At 47.1% G+C, this 18,835-nt stretch overlaps 1 protein-coding gene across 3 annotated transcripts in view; it reads left to right on the top strand.

The window, feature by feature from the left end:
- The window catches only part of THOC5 (THO complex subunit 5), a 37,161-nt gene extending 19,266 nt beyond the window's left edge, over window positions 1-17,895 (top strand). For all 3 annotated transcript variants that reach the window (XM_058531736.1, XM_058531738.1, XM_058531737.1), the window contains 12 exons: window positions 215-292; window positions 976-1,016; window positions 1,260-1,359; window positions 3,009-3,117; window positions 7,374-7,475; window positions 8,072-8,168; window positions 8,759-8,873; window positions 10,150-10,253; window positions 10,398-10,485; window positions 14,023-14,138; window positions 14,821-15,011; window positions 17,695-17,895. In XM_058531736.1, the coding sequence (XP_058387719.1) occupies window positions 215-292; window positions 976-1,016; window positions 1,260-1,359; window positions 3,009-3,117; window positions 7,374-7,475; window positions 8,072-8,168; window positions 8,759-8,873; window positions 10,150-10,253; window positions 10,398-10,485; window positions 14,023-14,138; window positions 14,821-15,011; window positions 17,695-17,758 (1,205 nt within the window). In that variant the 3' untranslated portion in view covers window positions 17,759-17,895. The remainder of the gene's footprint in view (window positions 1-214; window positions 293-975; window positions 1,017-1,259; window positions 1,360-3,008; window positions 3,118-7,373; window positions 7,476-8,071; window positions 8,169-8,758; window positions 8,874-10,149; window positions 10,254-10,397; window positions 10,486-14,022; window positions 14,139-14,820; window positions 15,012-17,694) is intronic.
- The last annotated feature ends 940 nt before the right edge of the window (window positions 17,896-18,835 follow it).

Raw genomic sequence — 18,835 nt, 5'->3', positions numbered from 1 at the left:
TTTTGGGTTCTTTGTTCTCAGTAAATGATGGGAAAAAAACTTAAGTTTCCTACCTTGTTCCTCTGCATCTGGAGAAAGGGCTTTTGCCCTCCCACCTCTAGTCAGTAAGGAGCTGTGACAAAAGCAGAAGAAACGCAGTCCCAGAGCTGGCCAGATTGTGTACCTTAGCTCCTTCCCTCAGCAGCTGTCATACGAAGCTTTTTCTTTCTCCCAGATAAGACGTTGTCCGTGGCGATCGAAGGCAGTGTGGATGAAGCCAAGGCTCTGTTTAAGCCTCCCGAGGACTCCCAAGGTAATGCGGTTGGGATCCTCCCCACGACTCCCATAGCTGGTTCCAGGGCCACCGTGTTACCACCCAAGGGCCGTGCTGGTCCTTTGGAAATGAGCAGTGCTAGTTCTGTGTAGCAGGGAGCTTGACTTGAATGTCTTAATGCTCAGGAGTAGGCAGGGAAAAGCACTGCCTTTGCATTTCAGCCCTGCTGCTCACCAGCTCACTGATCCTGGGGAAGCTCTGTAACATTTCTGAGCCTCAGTTTACTCAGCTGTCAAAACAGGACAGTAATAGCTCATGTAGAATTATTATGTAGATTAAATGTGGTCATGCATGCAAAGCCCTTAAGCATCATCCTCAGCACATAGCAACCCCTCAAATTACATGAGTGCTATTATATTTGTTGTTATTTATATTACTGTTATTGCTACCACCACCACTACCAGTGAAGGGGCTTGTGGTCCATAGTATGACATTAAAAAGTACTTTAAAAAACAGGGGTGGTGGGATTATAGGTCATTCCTCTTTTCTTTTTTCCTTGGATCACCATGTTTTCTATACTGAATAAGAAGCAGTAAATCATTTATTCTAAAGAAACCCATTTGCAAACGACACAGAGTCTGGGCCCCTTTATGCCCCATGAGGTGCTTTACGGAGCTTTGGGAGCCCCCTCACCTCTAGCTGCCTTCTCTCTGTGGCTGCAGATGACGAGAGCGACTCAGATGCTGAGGAGGAGCAGACCACGGTGAGAGCCATTTCCTCTCTTGGGCGTGCCAAGCAGCTTCGCTGGGGCCTGCTACTTGGCAGGTGCTGTCTTCCCTAGAAGCTGAAGAAAGAGGTTTGAAAGAAGGGCTACTGGGAGCCAGGCAGCCTGCTAGCTGAAGCAGCAGGTCCCAGGCAGCAGTGCTGAGGCCCTGGCCGGTAGGGAGAGAGCAAGAGGAGATTCATACAACACGTACACATCCTCTCTGTTCTTTCCTTTGTCCAGAAACGCCGGCGACCCACACTGGGAGTTCAGTTGGATGACAAGCGCAAGGAGATGCTGAAGAGGCACCCACTGTCCGTCATGCTGGACCTGAAGTGCAAAGGTCTGGCTCCTGTGGTTCTGGGGGATCCCATAGTACCTAAGATTCGGTCACCTGCAGGTGCACAGGGCCCAGCACGCCAGAGGCCTGTTTGCCCAAGAAAAGATTCTGGTTTCATATTTCTGTTTTTCCTCATTGCTTTATATGGAGTTTATTTGATTTTTCTTTTTCCTAAGTCATAACTATGACCCTAGCAACGAAACTAGACACATAAGGGATGCTTGATAAAACTACACTGATTCGTGAATTTGACAGGTCAGATACACAGAACAAGTTGCAAGCCTGTGCAGATTTTGAGTAATATGACCAACGTGCTTAATTTAATAAATATAAGTAGAACTTTGTATTCTGCGGAGAGTGTATGTTTTGAAACTGGTTTTGTGTGGATAAAGGAGCGCATTAAAGCATTCCAGCAGTATAAGAGTTAATAGTCAAATGTAAGTTTCCCTCCCACCTGGACTCCCAGACTCTGGTCCTGGGTCTTACCTCCAAGGACAACTATTGTGACAGGTTTCTTACATATTTTCTAGAAGTATTCTGTGCATTTAGAAGCTTTTATGCAAGTGTATATCCCCTTCCCCTTTTATTTTTTACATAAATGGAAACATCCTCTACACACTGGTCCTCTCTTTGCCTTTCTTTAAAAAGATTTTATTTTGAGATAATTTTAGACTCAGAAAAGTTGCAGTGATAATATAGAGAGTTCTCATGTGCTCTTCACCCAGCTTCCCCTAATGTCAACATCTTACTTAACCACAGTACAATTATCAAAACCTATGTTAATTTTATTGGTACAGTACTATTAACTAAACTACAGAATTTATTCAGATTTCCCTGGTTTTTCCACTAATGTCCTTTTTCGGTTCCGGGATCTCATGGTGCCTTTAGTCATCATGTCCCTTACTCTCCTCTAGGCAGTGACAGTTCCTGAGTCTTTGCTTGTCTTTCATGATCTTGACGCCTTTGAAGACAAGTTAAAAGACTCTCAATTTGGGTTTGTCTGGTATTTTATCGTGATTACACTAAGGTTATGTATTTTGGGGAGGAATACCATAGACGTGGTGTTCATCGTCACAACATATCAGGAGTTTGTGGTATCACTGTGTGTTATTACTGGTGCTATTAACCTGGATCCACTTGGTGATCACTTGGTTGCTCCCTTTCCATATTGGATTTGTTAGAAGAAGTGTCTCAAAGTCCAGCCTGTACTAAAGGGGAGGGAAATGAAGCTCCACCTCTTGGAGGAAGGCGTAGCAAAGAATTCACAGACACTCTGCTTTTTTTATTATATCAACATTAAATTGCCAATGAGTTTTTTTTTGTGTGAGGAATCTGTTGCCGATTGTCCTCCTTTTTTGCTTGAGGAAGGTTAGCCCTGAGCTGCATCTGTGCCAGCCTTCCTCTATCTTGTACGTGGATTGCCGCCACAGCATGGCTTGACAAGTGATGTAAGTCTGCGCCCAGGATCCGAACCCACGAACTGGGGCACTGAAGCAGAGCATGCTGGACTTAACCACTATGCCAATGGGGCCAGCCCTGAGTTTTTATTTTTATAGTAAAAGATCTTAAAAGCCTCATTGACTTTCCTTTTTATAACATGATTGACTCTGCTCTCATGTTTAACTCATAAATAATCTGTTCTTTTCCTCCAGATGACAGTGTGCTTCACCTGACTTTCTACTACCTCATGAACCTCAACATCATGACGGTCAAAGCCAAAGTGACAACCGCCACGGAGCTGATCACCCCCATCAGTGCAGGGTATTGGGCAGGAGCGGCGGAGAGTGGGGCGTGGGAGGGGTGTGATGAAAGCCTCGGTGCTGGGCTGCTCTCGGTGCCTCCCTTGTCTCTGAGGCTCTGAGGAGGTTCACGGCTGCATTGACTTATGTTGTCCTGTCCACATGGCCTAGAGGTCCTGGCACATCACTGGTATTCAAAAAGCACTCACTGGCTTTAATTGGTGAAGTCTTCTTACTATATAGCAGGTGATAAAAGTGACTATAAGTATATAGCAAATTGAGTAGGCAGAGCAGAGCCCCAGCTTTTTACAAGTGGAAAGAGTGTGCATGTGAAAATGAGATTTGGCAGACATTATCAGGTTGACAAGTTTAGACCGTGCTCTTCTCTGTCTATCTCAAGGTGCTGGGATTTTCGTTTCACAGCTCAGCTCAATCCCAGGTTGTCCTTGGCTGGGCAGTGGGAGCAGAACTAGGCTGGGTCCCTGTGGGAGTTTTGAAGAGGGCAAGCTGAGGCACAATGATGATCACACAAGTCAAGCACCCCCAGGAAGTGCCCAACCATGGCAGTCTTGTTCCACAGCCAGGAGTGGGAAGATGGGAAGAGGACTAAGAGGGCCTAGGGTGAAATAGCTTCCCTTACAACAGCACTGCCCTGGCCTGGCACTCTTGCTACTGCCCCTACCTGGTCCCACTGAGTCTTCATGTCGGCTCTAGAAAGACCACTGAAGGAGGCACAGTTCTGGTGCCGGCTGAGTGGGACTCTTCCCATGGCTGTCTGATGGTGAGGTATCCCAGGATTTTCTACCCTGCACTTACAGTCCATGCCCCATTCAGGCTGCAGCCTTCGTCTCTGTGCTTGAGAGGGTTGTTTGACCACCTAAGAGTACTCTGGATGAAATTGACTCTGTTCCCACCTGACCCCAGCAGAGGGAGCCCAGGGCTTGCTTCTTTAGAGCGTCCAGTTACATTGCTCAGCCAGAGCTCTCGGTCCAGTGAGCAGCTCCAGGGCCCCATGAGAGCCCTGGCCATTGTGGAATGCCTTGTCACGAGTGTTCTGCTTGCTCACCTCTCAGATGCCCTGCCTGATAATAACAGGGCTGCAGGCTGGCTTCAGTGCACGCTTAACTCCAGCTCCTCATTAAGCTCTGCACATGCAATGATGGGGGCAGTACTGCAGGCTGGTTATAGTCACAGTCAGAGCTCCAGTGAGTCCCAGATCTGCCACTCACAGTTGTGTGTGCATCTTTAGCCAAACTTGCTGGCCTCCGAGTCTGTTTCCTCACTCTGTGGTTGTTAATTTTAACGTCCCCTTCCAGGGTGCTTGTGAAGAGTCAGGTCAAGTGCTTAGCATAGGTGAAGCACTGGTAAATGACAGCTGTGTTTATCATCATCAACTGGTTTAACTCTCACAGGCGATCTACAAAGTGGGGCAACTGAGGCCTGTGTACCACTATACTGTACTACTGTCACTGCCGGGTGGGCCCTGACCCCCAAAGAGGGAGGAGGCACTAAAGGAAACACTACCCTGAAAGCGAGATTAGATCTTTATGGGCCTTCGGATGTTGTCTAGCTCATCCTCCAATATTACAGATGGAGAAACTGAGGTCCAGGGGGCATGTGACCAGTTATGGAAGCCCTGGGCCTAGAGCTCCAGGCTCCCAGCCCAGAGGCCTTTGTTCAGGTACAGGCTGCTTTGGCCGCTGGAGTTACCAGCCTGTTGTATGGTTTTATTTATTTATCTACTGAAACATAGGGATAGTGTTTTGTTTTTCTTTTCTCAGTATAGTCACAGTATCACATGAATTCCTTAATATCATCCAATATCCAGTCGGAGTTCAAATTTCCCTGATTTTCTCGTAAGTGTTTTTTATTGGTTGTTTTGTTTTTACAGTTTGAGTTTTGAATCTGGTCTGTGAGGTCCGTATGTTGTTGCAGTTGGGTGAAGCTTCTCTCAAGCATCTTTTTTTTTTTTTCTGGTGAGGAAGACTAGCCCTGAGCTAACATCTGTTACCACTCCTCCTCTTTTTGCTGAGGAAGATTGGCCCTGGGCTAACATCTGTGCCCATCTTCCTCTACTTTATATGTGGAACGCCTGCCACAGCATGGCTTGATTAACGGTGCGTAGGTCCGTGCCTGAGATCCGAACCTGCAAACCCTGGGCCGCCGAAGCAGAGTGTGCAAACTTAATCACTATGCCACCGCGCTGGCCCCTCAAGCATCTTTTCATCTGAATGTTCCTGCCATCTTTTTATTTGTTGAGGAAAGGGGATTGTTTGCTCTGTAGGTTTCCCCTTGTCTGGATTTTGATGATTGCATCCCTGTAGTACAATTTAATGGGTTACTCCCTCCCCCTATATTTCAGGTAAATTGTAGTTAGATTTAGAGGCTTGATCAGATTCCATTTTTATTTTCTTAGAGGGGATGAGGGGGCAGGACTGCGTCATAGATGTTGAGTGCTTCCATCAGGAGGCACAGGCTGTCTCTCTTTTTGTGATGTTAGTGTTGACTGTTGTCAGGATCTGTTAATTCATGAGGGAATTCATGTTTTTAATATAAACATTTTAATCAGAATTATACCAGCCTTGCTGAGTTTTCCTTAAGGAATTATTTTCCAGAATGATCTCCATTAGGGCATTTTAATTCATTAATCAGTTTTTCATTAAGCCGTTAAATTATTTTTAATCATTTTCCATTTTTATTTTACCAAGGTCTTTTTAATCCCTTCTTTTCCGTTAAAATTTGATAACAAAGATTTGACCAATTGAATAGTTTTTTCTTTTGGTGTTATATTTTTCTGACCATATATAGCCTCCCCATTTATGTCTACTGTTTCTACCAAATTTAGTTGTCCTGAGCCACATATTACAGATGGAATTTTTGTCAAGATTTGATTCTTCCATCAAATTTTGTCAATTAGAAACCCTTACTTATCGTGTACAGTTTTAGCTGTTCTGTTTTATTTTGGTTGATTGATTCAATTAGTAACAGTCACTAAATATTGGCCAAAATACTGACAATTCTTATTTATTTTCTAGCCAGTTTTCCATGTGAGGCAGTGAAAGGGAACACTGAGGGGCAGAGAGGCTCTGGGAGAGAGAGAGAGAGAACACAGAAGAGCCAGAAGCTGCTACTGTCCCAGTGTTAAGTTCCTGCAGGTGTTCCGGGGTCCAGGCCCCAGGATCAGCCCATTCTGCCTGAGTTGCTCCTGCTGCTATCCCTGGAAAGATGAAGGAGAAGCCCCTGCTGGTTGAGGGAAAGAATGGGCCTCGACCTTTGTGATCAGATTGCTCCGTTATCCTCCTCCCTGCCCCCCAGCTCTTCTCTGCTTGTCGCGTTTAATTACAGGCTGTGCCCTGACCATTCCAGATGGATAGCAGTGGCGTCACTGTCTCCCTCTGCTTACAGCCCTGGGTCACCTTGTCTCCAGTGCATGTGATAATGTCTTTTTCTGGGACTATAAAGGGGACCTTTTTCTGTGAGTAGCATGAGATTTGGTTAAAGCGAGTTAGACACAGCACCAAAGCTGCACACTTGTTCTTTCTGGGCTAGAAAGGAATCTGTTATGCTCCTATGAAAATTATGATTATTTCTATTTCCAGTATCACATGGCTTTGCTCCCCTGAGGTAAGCCCTTGGTCACCAAATAACTCTTGAAGAGATAGGTTTTTGTTTTTTTTTTTTTTAATTCGGTGGTGAAGAGTACTAGTCTTTGGGCCAGCCCCGTGGCGCAGCGGTGAAGTTCGGTGTGCTGCGCTTCGGCGGGCCAGGGTTCATGGGTTCAGATCCGGGGCTCAGACCTACACCACTCATCAGCCATGCTGAGGCGGTGACCTGCATACAAAATAGAGGATGACTGGCATAGATGTTAGCTCAGGGCTAATCTTCCTCAAGCTAAAAAAAGAGAGAGATTGGCACAGATGTTAGCTCAGGGCAAATCTTCCTCACCAAAAAAAAAAAAAAAAAAAAAAATAGTACTAGTCTTTGATCAGACAGTGCAAATCATGGCTCCAGCACTTGCACTGTGATCTTGGACAAGCCATATCTTTCAAAGCCATGAGTTTCTTCTCTGTAAAGTGGAAATGATAATACTCCCTACCTCATAGAGTTGTGAGAATCTGATGACCTCAAGCGTATAAAGATTCTGGCCCACAGGAAGCATTCAGTAAATGGTGGCATTGATCATCAGTGAGAGGTGGCGTTACCGTCCCCAAATGCCCAGGTTTGCCTCAAGGTAAGGTGTTGGCCGGCATTCTCACTGCAGTCTTCTCCCTTTTTCAGTGACTTGCTGTCTCCTGACTCAATCCTGAGCTGTTTGTATCCTGGGGATCACGGAAAGAAAACTCCAAATCCAGCCAATCAGTATCAGTTTGACAAAGTTGGGTGAGTCAGCTTGTTTCCTCCGCTCCCAGCATGTCTGCTTCTAGTTTCTGGTGGCTCAGGCCCAACGCTGGAGACATGTTAGGGCCAGAGGCCTGTCAGAGGCCAGGGTTGGGGGCACCACGGGGCAGGAGGGAATGCTGTGTCAAGAGAAGGGAACATGCACCCTTTCCTGCTTAGGAGGCAAATGGAGGTCATGGAAGGGTGGGACAGGATGGAAGGATCAAAACTTGGGGAACGTAATAAGAACTCATGATGCAATGAAAATGTTTAATATTTTAATTCTTTGAGGATTAAAAACTTTTTTAATATTTTATAAATTGGTAGACCCGTGAAGAGATCAAGTGCACTGCCTTTTTGTTGAGATTAGCTTATGAGCTGAAGGCTGTCAGGGGAAAAAGAGAAAAGTGAACATGGGAGAGATGAAGTTCACGGTAGGGAACTGATAAAGTTAAGAGGCTCTGCTGGCAGCCTGGCTGTGAGCATGGCTGAACCTGCAGGATCTGCCTCTTTGCGGGGGGGTTGAGGGGAGGACTGTATCCTGGGACCACCACAGAAAGGACTTATAAAATCATTTTATTCTGTGTTCTTTTTTACAGCATCTTGACTTTGAGAGATTATGTACTTGACCTAGGTCACCCCTATTTGTGGGTACAGAAGCTGGGTGGCCTCCACTTCCCCAAAGAGCAGCCCCAGGTGTGTACACTGATCCAGTCTCCTTGGCTGAGGAGCTCTCCTTCCTCTCCTTCCATACAGACTCCAGAAAGGCTTCTAATGGCTTTTGAGGGCTTTAAACCAGCAGAATGCTTTCCCTCAAGGCTATGATCTGTCCTCTCTCCACTCAGGACACTAAAATGTCCAAGGCCTATAAGTGTTTAGGTACCTTTTGCCTTCTCCCTGAGCCTGGTAGCCCTCTAGGTCAGAGTAACTTGAGTCCTTGTTCTGGGTGCAGTACGGGTGCAGGCTCTGCTACCCCTCGGTCTTGTGTACGAAGAGGCCAAAAACGAGGTGAAAGCAGAACCCCAGGGGATTTGGCACCTTAGCAGAAGCCTTCCTTTGTCTCAGGAGCTGGCCACAGCCTCTTGAGAACCCAGCAGCTTGTATTGTTCCTGCTGGGACTCAGCATCTGGCCTGGCACATTAGGTAAACCCTGCCATTCGCGTAAGGTGCCCACCTCCAGATGTGGGTGATCCTGGCTGCCCTAGGCAGGCAGGTCCGAGGAGAGAGGCGGTGCCTGGAGGAAGGGACGGGGAACACTCAGTTGTGCCGCTTGCTGTCATCCACAGCACACGGTGATTGCTGACCACTCGCTGAGTGCCAGCCACATGGAGACCACCATGAAACTGCTGAAGACCAGGGTGCAGTCTCGCCTGGCCCTCCACAAACAGTTTGCATCCCTGGGTAAGCTGGTGTTAGGATTGTGGCTTAAGAGCCACTCCAACTTCACAGGGACAAAAATGATGTAGCCCGTCACTCAGATTTCTTGAATCCTGATGACAAATCAAAGAAGGCTGGATTCCTGGCTCTTGTTGAGCAGAGATGTTGGCAGGGCCACTGGAGAGAGCTGCAGGCCCATCCAAGCAGACATCTGAGCTCCTCTCAGTCCATCAGGGCCGTGCCAGCTCAGAGGAGGCCCACAGCCTTCTGGGTGTCATAGTTAGTGGATTAGCAGGAGCAGCTCAACCTAGGTTAGTGCATGTCAGACTTTTGTGTACATTCTGCAGATATTTAAATAGAAGCCCAATCCATGCTTTCTGGAGCTTACATTCAGCTTATTTGAATACAGCTGTCTGGGAATCCACCTTCTCATCCCTCCCCTGAAACATACTGAGCTGACATCCTCCAGGGGGAGGCTGAGCCGCTGTGTTTTTCTCAAGTTCCCAGGTGATTCTGATGAGCCGTTGACCAAGGTGGTGGCCTTATGGGGACTTCTTTTTGTTTATTATTCGGTAAATGCTTGTCAGGGGCTTACCACGAAGAGGCATTTGCAGGGTAGTGAGGGTTAAGATCTTTCTGATCTAAAAGATTCACTGTCAGGAAAGGTATCAGGTTTCCAGGACCCATCTGGAGACCCCACCCCTCTGGGCCAGTTCTTGTGCTCCACGTGGACCCTGATCTCTCCAGGCAGCATTGCTTGTCCGTTGGGCTTGCTCCCCGTCAGCATTGCTGAATTTGTTTTGTCACAAGGTTGGATGATTGTCACCCTGGACAGCATTTCCTGGGTTGGCATATTTGCTTTGAAATGCCAGTGGGAATTTACCCTGGAGCAGTTCTCTAGTTCCACTCCCTTAGAGGAATTGACACAGAGAACACTTCAGTACTTTCATCCATCAAGGTCAGCTATGAAAACACAGCCCTTTCGGCTATTTGATCTAATTAACAGTCACTGCTGCAGAGACACTGTCACTGCCGGGGGGTTTTGTTTTGCTGGCCATCATTTGTGTTAAGGATAAAGCACCGTGAATGCTGGTGCTGCGTCTGGCCGCAAGCACATAGCGCTGGGTGAAGGTCAGGTTGGTGTGCCTGCATTCCTGGCACATGTTGACCTGGGCACCTACTGAGTGCCAGGTGTACCTGGACAGCTGGCAGGGCCACCTGAGCCCTCCAGAGGACGCTAGTTACCCAGCTGTGGCACCTGATTTCTACCTGTGATACCACCTGTGTTGCTCTCTTTTAGAACATGGCATTGTGCCAGTTACCAGCGATTGTCAGTACCTTTTCCCTGCAAAGGTTGTCTCTCGCCTGGTGAAGTGGGTGACGATTCCCCATGAGGATTACATGGTAGGTGGAGGAGTGACAGGTCACCCTCACTGTCCTGGGGACCACAGGCCCACGTCACCTTTCAGCTCCTGCCCCTCCACCAGAAGGGCAAGGGATTTGACTAGAGGAGCCAGCAATTCACTCCTTGTCTATGATGACTTCTAGGAGCTGCATTTCACCAAAGACATTGTGGAGGCAGGACTGGCTGGGGACACCAACCTCTACTACATGGCTCTCGTGGAAAGGGGCACAGGTAATTGCTCTGCTGATCACAGTGGTTCTAGGCAAGGGGAGGCACTAAGAATAAAACATTCCTGGGAGTTGCCCAAAGGAAGTGAAAGATCCTGGAATCTGCCGATGATTGTGAGAGCCACTGTCCAGCGAGGACTTGTTCTGCAATACGGTCACACATGTGCTTTATCCCATTTAATCCTCATGACAGTCCTGAGGGTGGTAATATTCCCATTTCATAGGTGAGGAAATTAAGGCTTATTTATTTATTTATGTTGTGAGGAAGATCAGCCCTGAGCTAACATCCATGCTAGTCCTCCTCTTTTTGCTGAGGAAGACCGGCTCTGAGCTAACTGTCTATTGCGAATCCTTCTCCTTTTTCTTTTTCCCCCCAAAGACCCAGGAGATAGTTGTATGTCATAGTTGCACATCCTTCTAGTTGCTGTATATGGGACGCGGCCTTAGCATGGCTGGAGAAGCGGTGCGTCGATGTGCGCACGGGATCCGAACCCGGGCCACCAGTAGCGGAGCACGCGCACTTAACCACTGAGCCGTGGGGCCTGCCCAAGGCTTAGTTATAAATGCAGTCTGACCTCTGGGCCTGAGCTCTTAGCCTTCTTGCTTTACTGCTTTCTGGAATCAGACACCTGTTCTACCCCCTCTTCACAGAAGGGCTGACGTGTCACTCTCAGCTTGTAAAGTGCAGGGTTACAGGACCTTCCTCCCTCTCTGCAGTTCCTGCACTCACTTTGGAGGCATGAAAAGCTGTGATTCCTCACAGCTCTCCCAGCATCTGACTCGCTAGGGCTTCCTGCTGGAGCCTCCCAGGTGCTGTTGTCTGGCCTCAACCTCGGCAGGCCTGGCACTACCCGCAGGATCTGACCCTGGGGGCTTGGTGCCAAGGGAGTTGCTGTAGTTCTAAGACTCTGAGAAATGTAAGGAAAGGTTCCACTCTTTGATGTTAGAGTTTCTGTACCTCGATTTTTTCCCTTCTCTCTTCATTTGTGTCTTTTTAAAAATATTCTGAAGAAATTAAATATTTCGGGTACAGTTGAGCCCCCTGATCCCACTTTATTCTCTCCCTCATGATTGGTGACTACTATTTGGAATTTACGCATTTGCTTCCCATCCTCTTCCTTTACATTTTTTTCCTCCCCAAGGCCCCAGTACATGGTTATATAGTCTAGTTGTAAGTCCTTCTAGTTCTTCTGTGTGAGCCACTGCCACAGCATGGCTACTGACAGACGGGTGGTATGGTTCCACTACTGGGAAGCGAACCCGGGCTGCCGAAGTGGTGAGAGCGCCGAACTTTAACCACTAGGCCATCAGGGCTCCCTCTCCCGTTTTTAAAAATACTTTTACCTCATCCATAAACAACATAGAGTACTATTCTGAAAGGGCACAAAATATGCAGTCCAGGAAATTTATAAAGCCCCAAAGGTGGGAAGACACCACTTCTGCTTCCTGATTGAGGAGATAAAAGCTTGGAAAGATAAGTATTCTAGCTTCATATGCAGGATGAATGTGATAATTAAAATTTCCATTGGATGCATTATAGAATTTGAAAAACTGAGTGATATTTGGTGAATAAGTGAGCAACAATTCCAAATATATATAATCATTAAATCATTTTATAACAGATCAGTTTGAAAACTTTAAGTTTTCAGTCAGTTTGGAAACATAGTATGGATTAAAAACAGAAAATTGGGGGGCTGGCCCTGTGCTGTAGTGGTTAGGTCCAGTTTGCTCCGCTTTGGCACCCCAGGTTCGTGGGTGCGGATCCCAGGCGTGGACCTACACCACTCATCAAGCCATGCTGTGGCAGTGACTCACATACAAAATAGAGGAAGATGGGCACAGATGTTAGCTTAGGGCTAATCTTCCTCAAACAAAAAAAAACAAAGAGGAAGATTGGCAACAGATGTTAGCTCAGGGTGAATCTTCCTCACTGAAACAAAACAAAACAGAAAATTGGTGAACAGAGATAAATCCAGAATTTCATGCAGACTGTTATGACAGAAACAACACAACAGTGGAAAAAGGAATCACTTTTTTTTTTTTTTTGTGAGGAAGATCAGCCCTGAGCTAACATCCATGCTAATCCTCCTCTTTTTGCTGAGGAAGGCTGGCTCTGAGCTAACATCTATTGCCAATCCTCCTCCTTTTTTTTTCCCCAAAGCCCCAGTAGATAGTTGTATGTCATAGCTGCACATCCTTCTAGTTGCTGTTTGTGGGACACGGCCTCCGCATGGCCAGATAAGTGGTGCGTTGGTGCGCGCCCGGGATCCGAACCTGGGCCGCCAGTAGCGGAGTGCGCGCAATTAACCACTAAGCCACCAGGCCGGCCCAGGAATCACTTTTTAATAAATGTTGTTGTGACTGTCAGGGAAGAATTGTCGTGGGGCCAGCCCGGTGACGTAGCAGTTAAGTTCACGCGCTCTTACTTCAGTGGCCCCCAGGGTTCGCAGGTTCGGATCCCAGGCACCCACCAACGTACCGCTTGTCAAGCCATGCTGTGGCGGCGTCCCATATAAAGTAGAGGAAGATGGGCACAGATGTTAGCCCAGGGCCAGTCTTCCTCAGCAGAAAGAGGAGGACTGGCATTGGGTGTTAGCTCAGGGCTGATTTTCCTCACCAAAAAAAAAAAAAAAAAAAAAAGAATTGTCGTAACCTGCAGTCTCTTGTCCTCTGTTACTTGAATTACTGGAGGAATCAGAGTTTCTCCCCCTCCATGAATAATGGAAAAGGAATGGCATACTTAGTCCATTGGCGGAGAGGATAAATGTCATCCTGTTGAAAAAGGCAAAGGCTATCACCGGAGAAAAAATGAATATGTTCAAAAATACAGATATTGCATTTAATGAGTATGAACACAGCTTTGACATCAGGCAGTTCTGGTTAAATTCGACTCTCCTGCTTTGCAACTGTTTGATCTTAGGGAAGTTTCTATCAGTTTCTTTATATGTAAAATGAAAGTGATAATCATGGTACCCATCTCACAGAATCATTGCTAGGATGAAATAAAATGTGCACAAAGGGCTTAGCACAGTATTTGGAATACAGTAAGTACTCAATAAATGTTGGCTATTAAAAAGTGTCACATAGCAAAATATATAACAATAAAAGGAACAGGATAGAGAAAATATATTTGGTTGATTTAACGGCTTATACACAGTATTGTTGAAAAGAAAAAACAGATAGTAAGACTTCACATGGAAAATCCTTAACTCACTGGCAAATAAATGCCATTTAAAACAAACTTCCATCAAAGGAGCAAATAGAACTCTTGGGCAAACCTAATGTGGACCAGACGCTGGGGGTGTACGTACCTGTGTCCTCGGAGGGACCAGAGTCACAGGACCTCAGATTCTGCAACTGGCAATTCTACTTCAGAGGTTCTAGAACAAAAGTAAAAGTCAGTCAGTATCAGAATGTGCTCTGCAGGCCTTGGGTTATTATAAGACACCTGAGCTAGCCTCAGGGGTCCAGTGGGGAGGGTGCCAGGGCTGGCAAGCCAGGTCTCAGAACTGAATTTTCCTCCTCTCCCCTCCGTTCCCAGCCAAACTCCAGGCTGCTGTGGTGCTGAATCCTGGCTACTCCTCCATCCCGCCCATTTTCCAGCTCTGTCTCAACTGGAAAGGGGAGAAAACCAACAGCAATGATGACAATATTCGGGTAAGGCCCTGCTGGGGTGACGAGAGGAGCAGGGAGAGCCTCCTTGGGGAGGTGGGTGGTGGTGGAACCTGAGGGCTTGGGCACTGGCATAGTTCCTGTGACATAGGGGCCTGCCAGGATTTATAGAATTTCCTGGAGGCTGGATGGTATAGTAGAGGAAAGAGCCTGGACCCATCTCAACCACTTACCTAGTGTGGGGTCCACAGGTTTTACCCCATGTATAAAACACATAATATAAATACCTGCCTTGAAAGGTTGTTATCTTGGGCTTCTGTGGAAATGGGAATAAACTCAGAACACAGGATTGCTGGAGGGAGATGATGTGTGAGATCGTTGCAGCTGTTAATGATTGTTATGCTTGTTGATTCGATTTCGATTTCGTAGCAGCCTTATGGCTGTGGAGCATGTTTTTAACCCTAATACCTTCTGACTTGGATCTTATCTTGAGATTCCTTCTCTACACACCTCAGTCTTCTTGGCTGTGGGCATGAGGCAGGGAAAGTTATGGATCAGAGTCAGGAAGACCCTATTGTCTTGAGGAGAGGGAGCCTCAGGACAGGCCAGTCGAGCTTAATCTGGTGTGGCCCAGCTCCTGCAGAGGCACCAGCCACACTTCTTGTGGAGCCCTCAGGCCTGGCTGGTCTGAAGGTAGTGCTGAGTTTCTGGCTTTCCCACCCCATAGGCCATGGAGAGCGAGGTCAACGTGTGCTACAAGGAGCTGTGTGGCCCCCAGCCCAGCCATCAGCTCTTGACCAACCAGCTGCAGCGCCTGTGCGTGCTGCTGGACGTCTACCTGGAGACCGAGAGCCACGATGACAGCGTGGAGGGGCCCAAGGAGTTTCCCCAGGAGAAGATGTGCCTGCGGCTTTTCAGGTGAGGGGAGGGGCAGGAGCACCGGGGGTCTGGGGACCTCCAGCCCTACCTCTCACAGGGACTTAGGGCAGAGATCAGAGCCTGGCATAGAGGGCACGTGCATTCCCAGGTACACTGGCCTGTTCACAATGGAAATTAAAATCCTGCGGCCGTATTTCCTGGAGAGAGCTTGCTTCCTCCTTTCTGAAACTTTCTTGGCAGCCTGCTTCCTACCAGCCTGGTCCGGTTGTTCTTCACGAACACCCCCTGAAGATGGGCCACCCGCTGAGTGAGTGACACTGGACCGTGAGCTAAGAGGGTTTGGCTGAGCTTTACTTTCTGTACTTGCTGTGGAAAACAATAGAGTTTGCTTCTTCCTGTCCAAATAAGCTTTTTAAACTCTTTGTATCCCCACCAGTCTCCAGAGTTTGCTCTCCTCTTCCTAGGGAACTCACACATCTGTGAGAATTGCAGCTGAACCAGCTCTGAAGTAAAACACAAACTACAGGTCTCTACTTTGCTGTTACCTGCCATGTGAGCTTGGAAGAGGCACTTCAGCTCGGCTGAGCCTGTTTTCTAAAGGCTGAAGTGGTAGTATTACCTTCTAGCTCATGATGAATTAGAGATAATCTATGTAAAGCTTCCAGAATGTTTCCTGGCACAGACAGGGCCTCAGGAAATGCCAGAAGTCCTGATGGCTTGGTATTTAGCGTGTCTGCGCTCACGGCACTTCTAGCTACTTTTACTTTCACTTCGGTGTTGGGTCCTTTCTTTCCCTTTCATCCCTTAACTCATGTTCTTGCTTAAAGAATCAGTTTCAAAACTCCCGAGTCCACTCTGCTCAGGTATCCCTTTCCCTTTTGGGCAAGGGGTTGGGGAGGCATGGTGTCTAGGAAAGGAGAAGGGCTATAATCTGTTTCTAATCAGGATATCCCCCTGTTCTCTATCAGTCTAAAAGATGCCTTACCTGCCCCTCACCCTCTTCTCAGACAGCCAGTCCAGGTCCTGGAAGCTGTCCCAGCATCTTCCCACCTCCTTCTGGCACCTCCACCTGGCCTGGTTCATCGTGCTGTCTGATAATAACCAGCTCCAGACCCTGAGCGGCTGCTGGGAGGCAGAGCTGGCAGCTAGATGTTGGTGCCTTGTAGGACTTGCCCTCCCTAGTGGGTCTGTGTGAGACCTCAGCTCTTCCCTCCCTCCCAGCCTGCTGTAGCACATTTCAAGGGTGGGAGCTCTCACACAGCCAGTGTTTATTTTCTGCTATCTAATGGTTCCCGAAGGACCCATTTCCTGAAGTGCTTTGTATGTCACCCAAGCTGAGCTCCTCCGTCAGGGCATTCTGTGAAGGTGCTCCGTTGGCTACTCAGATCCGATTAACTCCATGACTGTGAGATGTGAGATATGAAGTTCTTGGCCTGGAGTCCAGCTAACCACTGGGATCAGGCCAGGGGGCTGGGCTTCAAAGTGCTGGCCTGGGCAGCGAGAGAACCAAGGTCTGGCTCTGCCAGTGGCTGAGTGTCTTCAGGCTGTGAGTTCTCCATCAGCTGTATGACTTGCCCGGATGACTCTGCACCCTTCTAGTGTTGGGAGGTTTATGACATTACAGTTACCAGCAAAGGCTTTGGGGCCAGAAAGACCTATGTTCAAATTGTAGCTCCTACCTGTGTAATAAGGGTCTATACTTAGTCCCTCTGAGCTTCAGATTCCTCATCCGTAAAAGAGCATCCACCTCAGGTGGTGTTGGGAGGATGAAATTAAACCAGATGGAGCAGGTAAAGGGTCAGGTACAGTGCAGGCAGAGTAAGTCCTCACTTAAGTAAGTAGTTGCAGTGGTGTTGGAATAAAAACCTTTCTCTCCTCATCTCTGCAGTCCCTGACACACACACACTCCCTCTCACCTTTCCTTCCTCAGACCAAGATGCACATGTCACCTGGTTACCATTGAATGTCATTCATAGGCAGATGAATGAAAGAGGCCCTTTAGCTGGACGTCATTCTCTATGGAGTTGTGTGGGAGAGGACCCTGTGTGAAGTTTTACCCGGGGGCCCAGGATTACAGCTGAAGCACCTAAGCTTCATGGGGTCAAGGCTTTGGCCATGATTGTCAGCCTGCCTGTGGCCAACAGGCTTTGGCGTCAGACCTGGTTTTGAATTTGGGCTCTGCCACTTGCTGACCGTATAATGTTGGGCAGACGGTTTACCTCCCTGAGCCTGTTTCTTCGTCTGTAAACTCTCTAAAGTGATAGAAATAGCATCTAAGAGGTAGAAGTATAAAGCACACTGCTTTTGGCAGGCACTTAGTGCAGATTCTTTTTACTCCCAGACTCCTACCTGCATGGGAGTCTCCCTACCAAAGAAGATTTAAAATTTTTTTCTTTATTTTTTTTAATGGAAATAAAACATGTTTGTTGTTAAACATATAAGCAACACACAGTTGTATAAAAATGAGGGTGCCCAAGTCCCGTCTCCAGAAGTGCCCATTGTCAGTGAGGGCCCTTCCAGATTTGTGTTCATGCATTTGCAAGCAATAAATTTTTTACAAATATCGCACCTTACATATTGTTCTGCAGTCTGCTTTTCTCACAGATTCCTTTTTTTTTTCCCTTAACAGCCACATAGTATTCCCTTGTGTGGATGAATTGTAATTTATTTATCAGCCCAAAGGGCGTGGTATTAACTGATCTCCCTTCTCCTGTCTCTCTAGGGGTCCCAGCAGGATGAAGCCGTTTAAATATAATCATCCTCAAGGATTCTTCAGCCATCGCTGACCTCCCGCGCAGCCTGTTGTTTCCCCCAGGCCCCAAGTGCTGCGTCTCTGCTGTCTGCTCTGGCCCACTTGTGGCTCGTGATATTCTCCAAAGACAGGTGTTTTATTTCTGGCCTATTAAAGTGCCACCTGACCAAGTGTCCTTTGTCTTGTGGCTCCTTGGGGAGGAGGGGGTGGCTTTGCAGTCTGGAAGGGCAGGTGGCAGTCATGGTACAGTGTGAAACAGCATTTGTGGGTGGGCTTTCTCTAGGTGGCTGAGAAAAGCAGAGTGCAAAAGACCTGATTCTGCAGAGAGATGCTGCCCTCTTGTCCCACTCACCTGACTTGTTTCTGCTTTGGGAAGTCCTCCTTATCTTGGTATTGATTATCCTAAGTTCCTGCTGTTAGGAGGTGGCAGAGGAAGCCAAAGTCAGCATAGCACAAAAAGCAAAAGTCCTTCCTTCCCCTCCCCTCACTCTTCACTAGTCCTTGGCATCAGTGTCTCTGATGGCCAAATTCTCTCTGATCATTGGATGTTATAAATGTCTGACAGTGCAACACAAATAGAAGACAAATACATCACAAAGCATAGTTATACATCTTGCAGGATTTCATAAAGTCGATGAGAGTAATGGAGAATCATATGCAGAGCTACCGTCCAGTGAGGCTCTGGCCATGAGACCAGGTAGAGGAGAATCTTCATAGTGATGACATGATAGGTGCCTCAAAAGATAGTGGTTTGACTCTCAAAGAATTAAGAGAAGTCCTGGGGAAATAGGTAGTACCTTCTAAAAGTGTTTTGCAAAATGTTTGCAAAATTACCTCCTTTCTGCAAAAATCAAATGAAGTGGAGGATGGCATAAAGTGTTCTTGGACAGTTTTGTCAGAAAAATTATACCCCATCCCCCCCAAAAAAACAGTACTCAATTCATTATTCATTTTAAGAAATAAGATATAAAGATGTAAAAATAGGTGAGAATTATTACATAGTTGCAAGGATAATCTAGCTTGCTAACTACCAGATGAAATCAATTTTATTTTTCCAGCTTTATTGAGTATAATTGACATATAACATTGTGTAAGTTTAAGGCGTACAGCA

Source organism: Diceros bicornis, chromosome 35, assembly GCF_020826845.1.
Source record: "Diceros bicornis minor isolate mBicDic1 chromosome 35, mDicBic1.mat.cur, whole genome shotgun sequence".
In the NCBI taxonomy this organism is placed as follows: domain Eukaryota; kingdom Metazoa; phylum Chordata; class Mammalia; order Perissodactyla; family Rhinocerotidae; genus Diceros; species Diceros bicornis.
The sequence above is the reverse complement of the archived record's forward strand: the minus strand, read 5'-3'. Positions and strand labels throughout refer to the sequence as shown.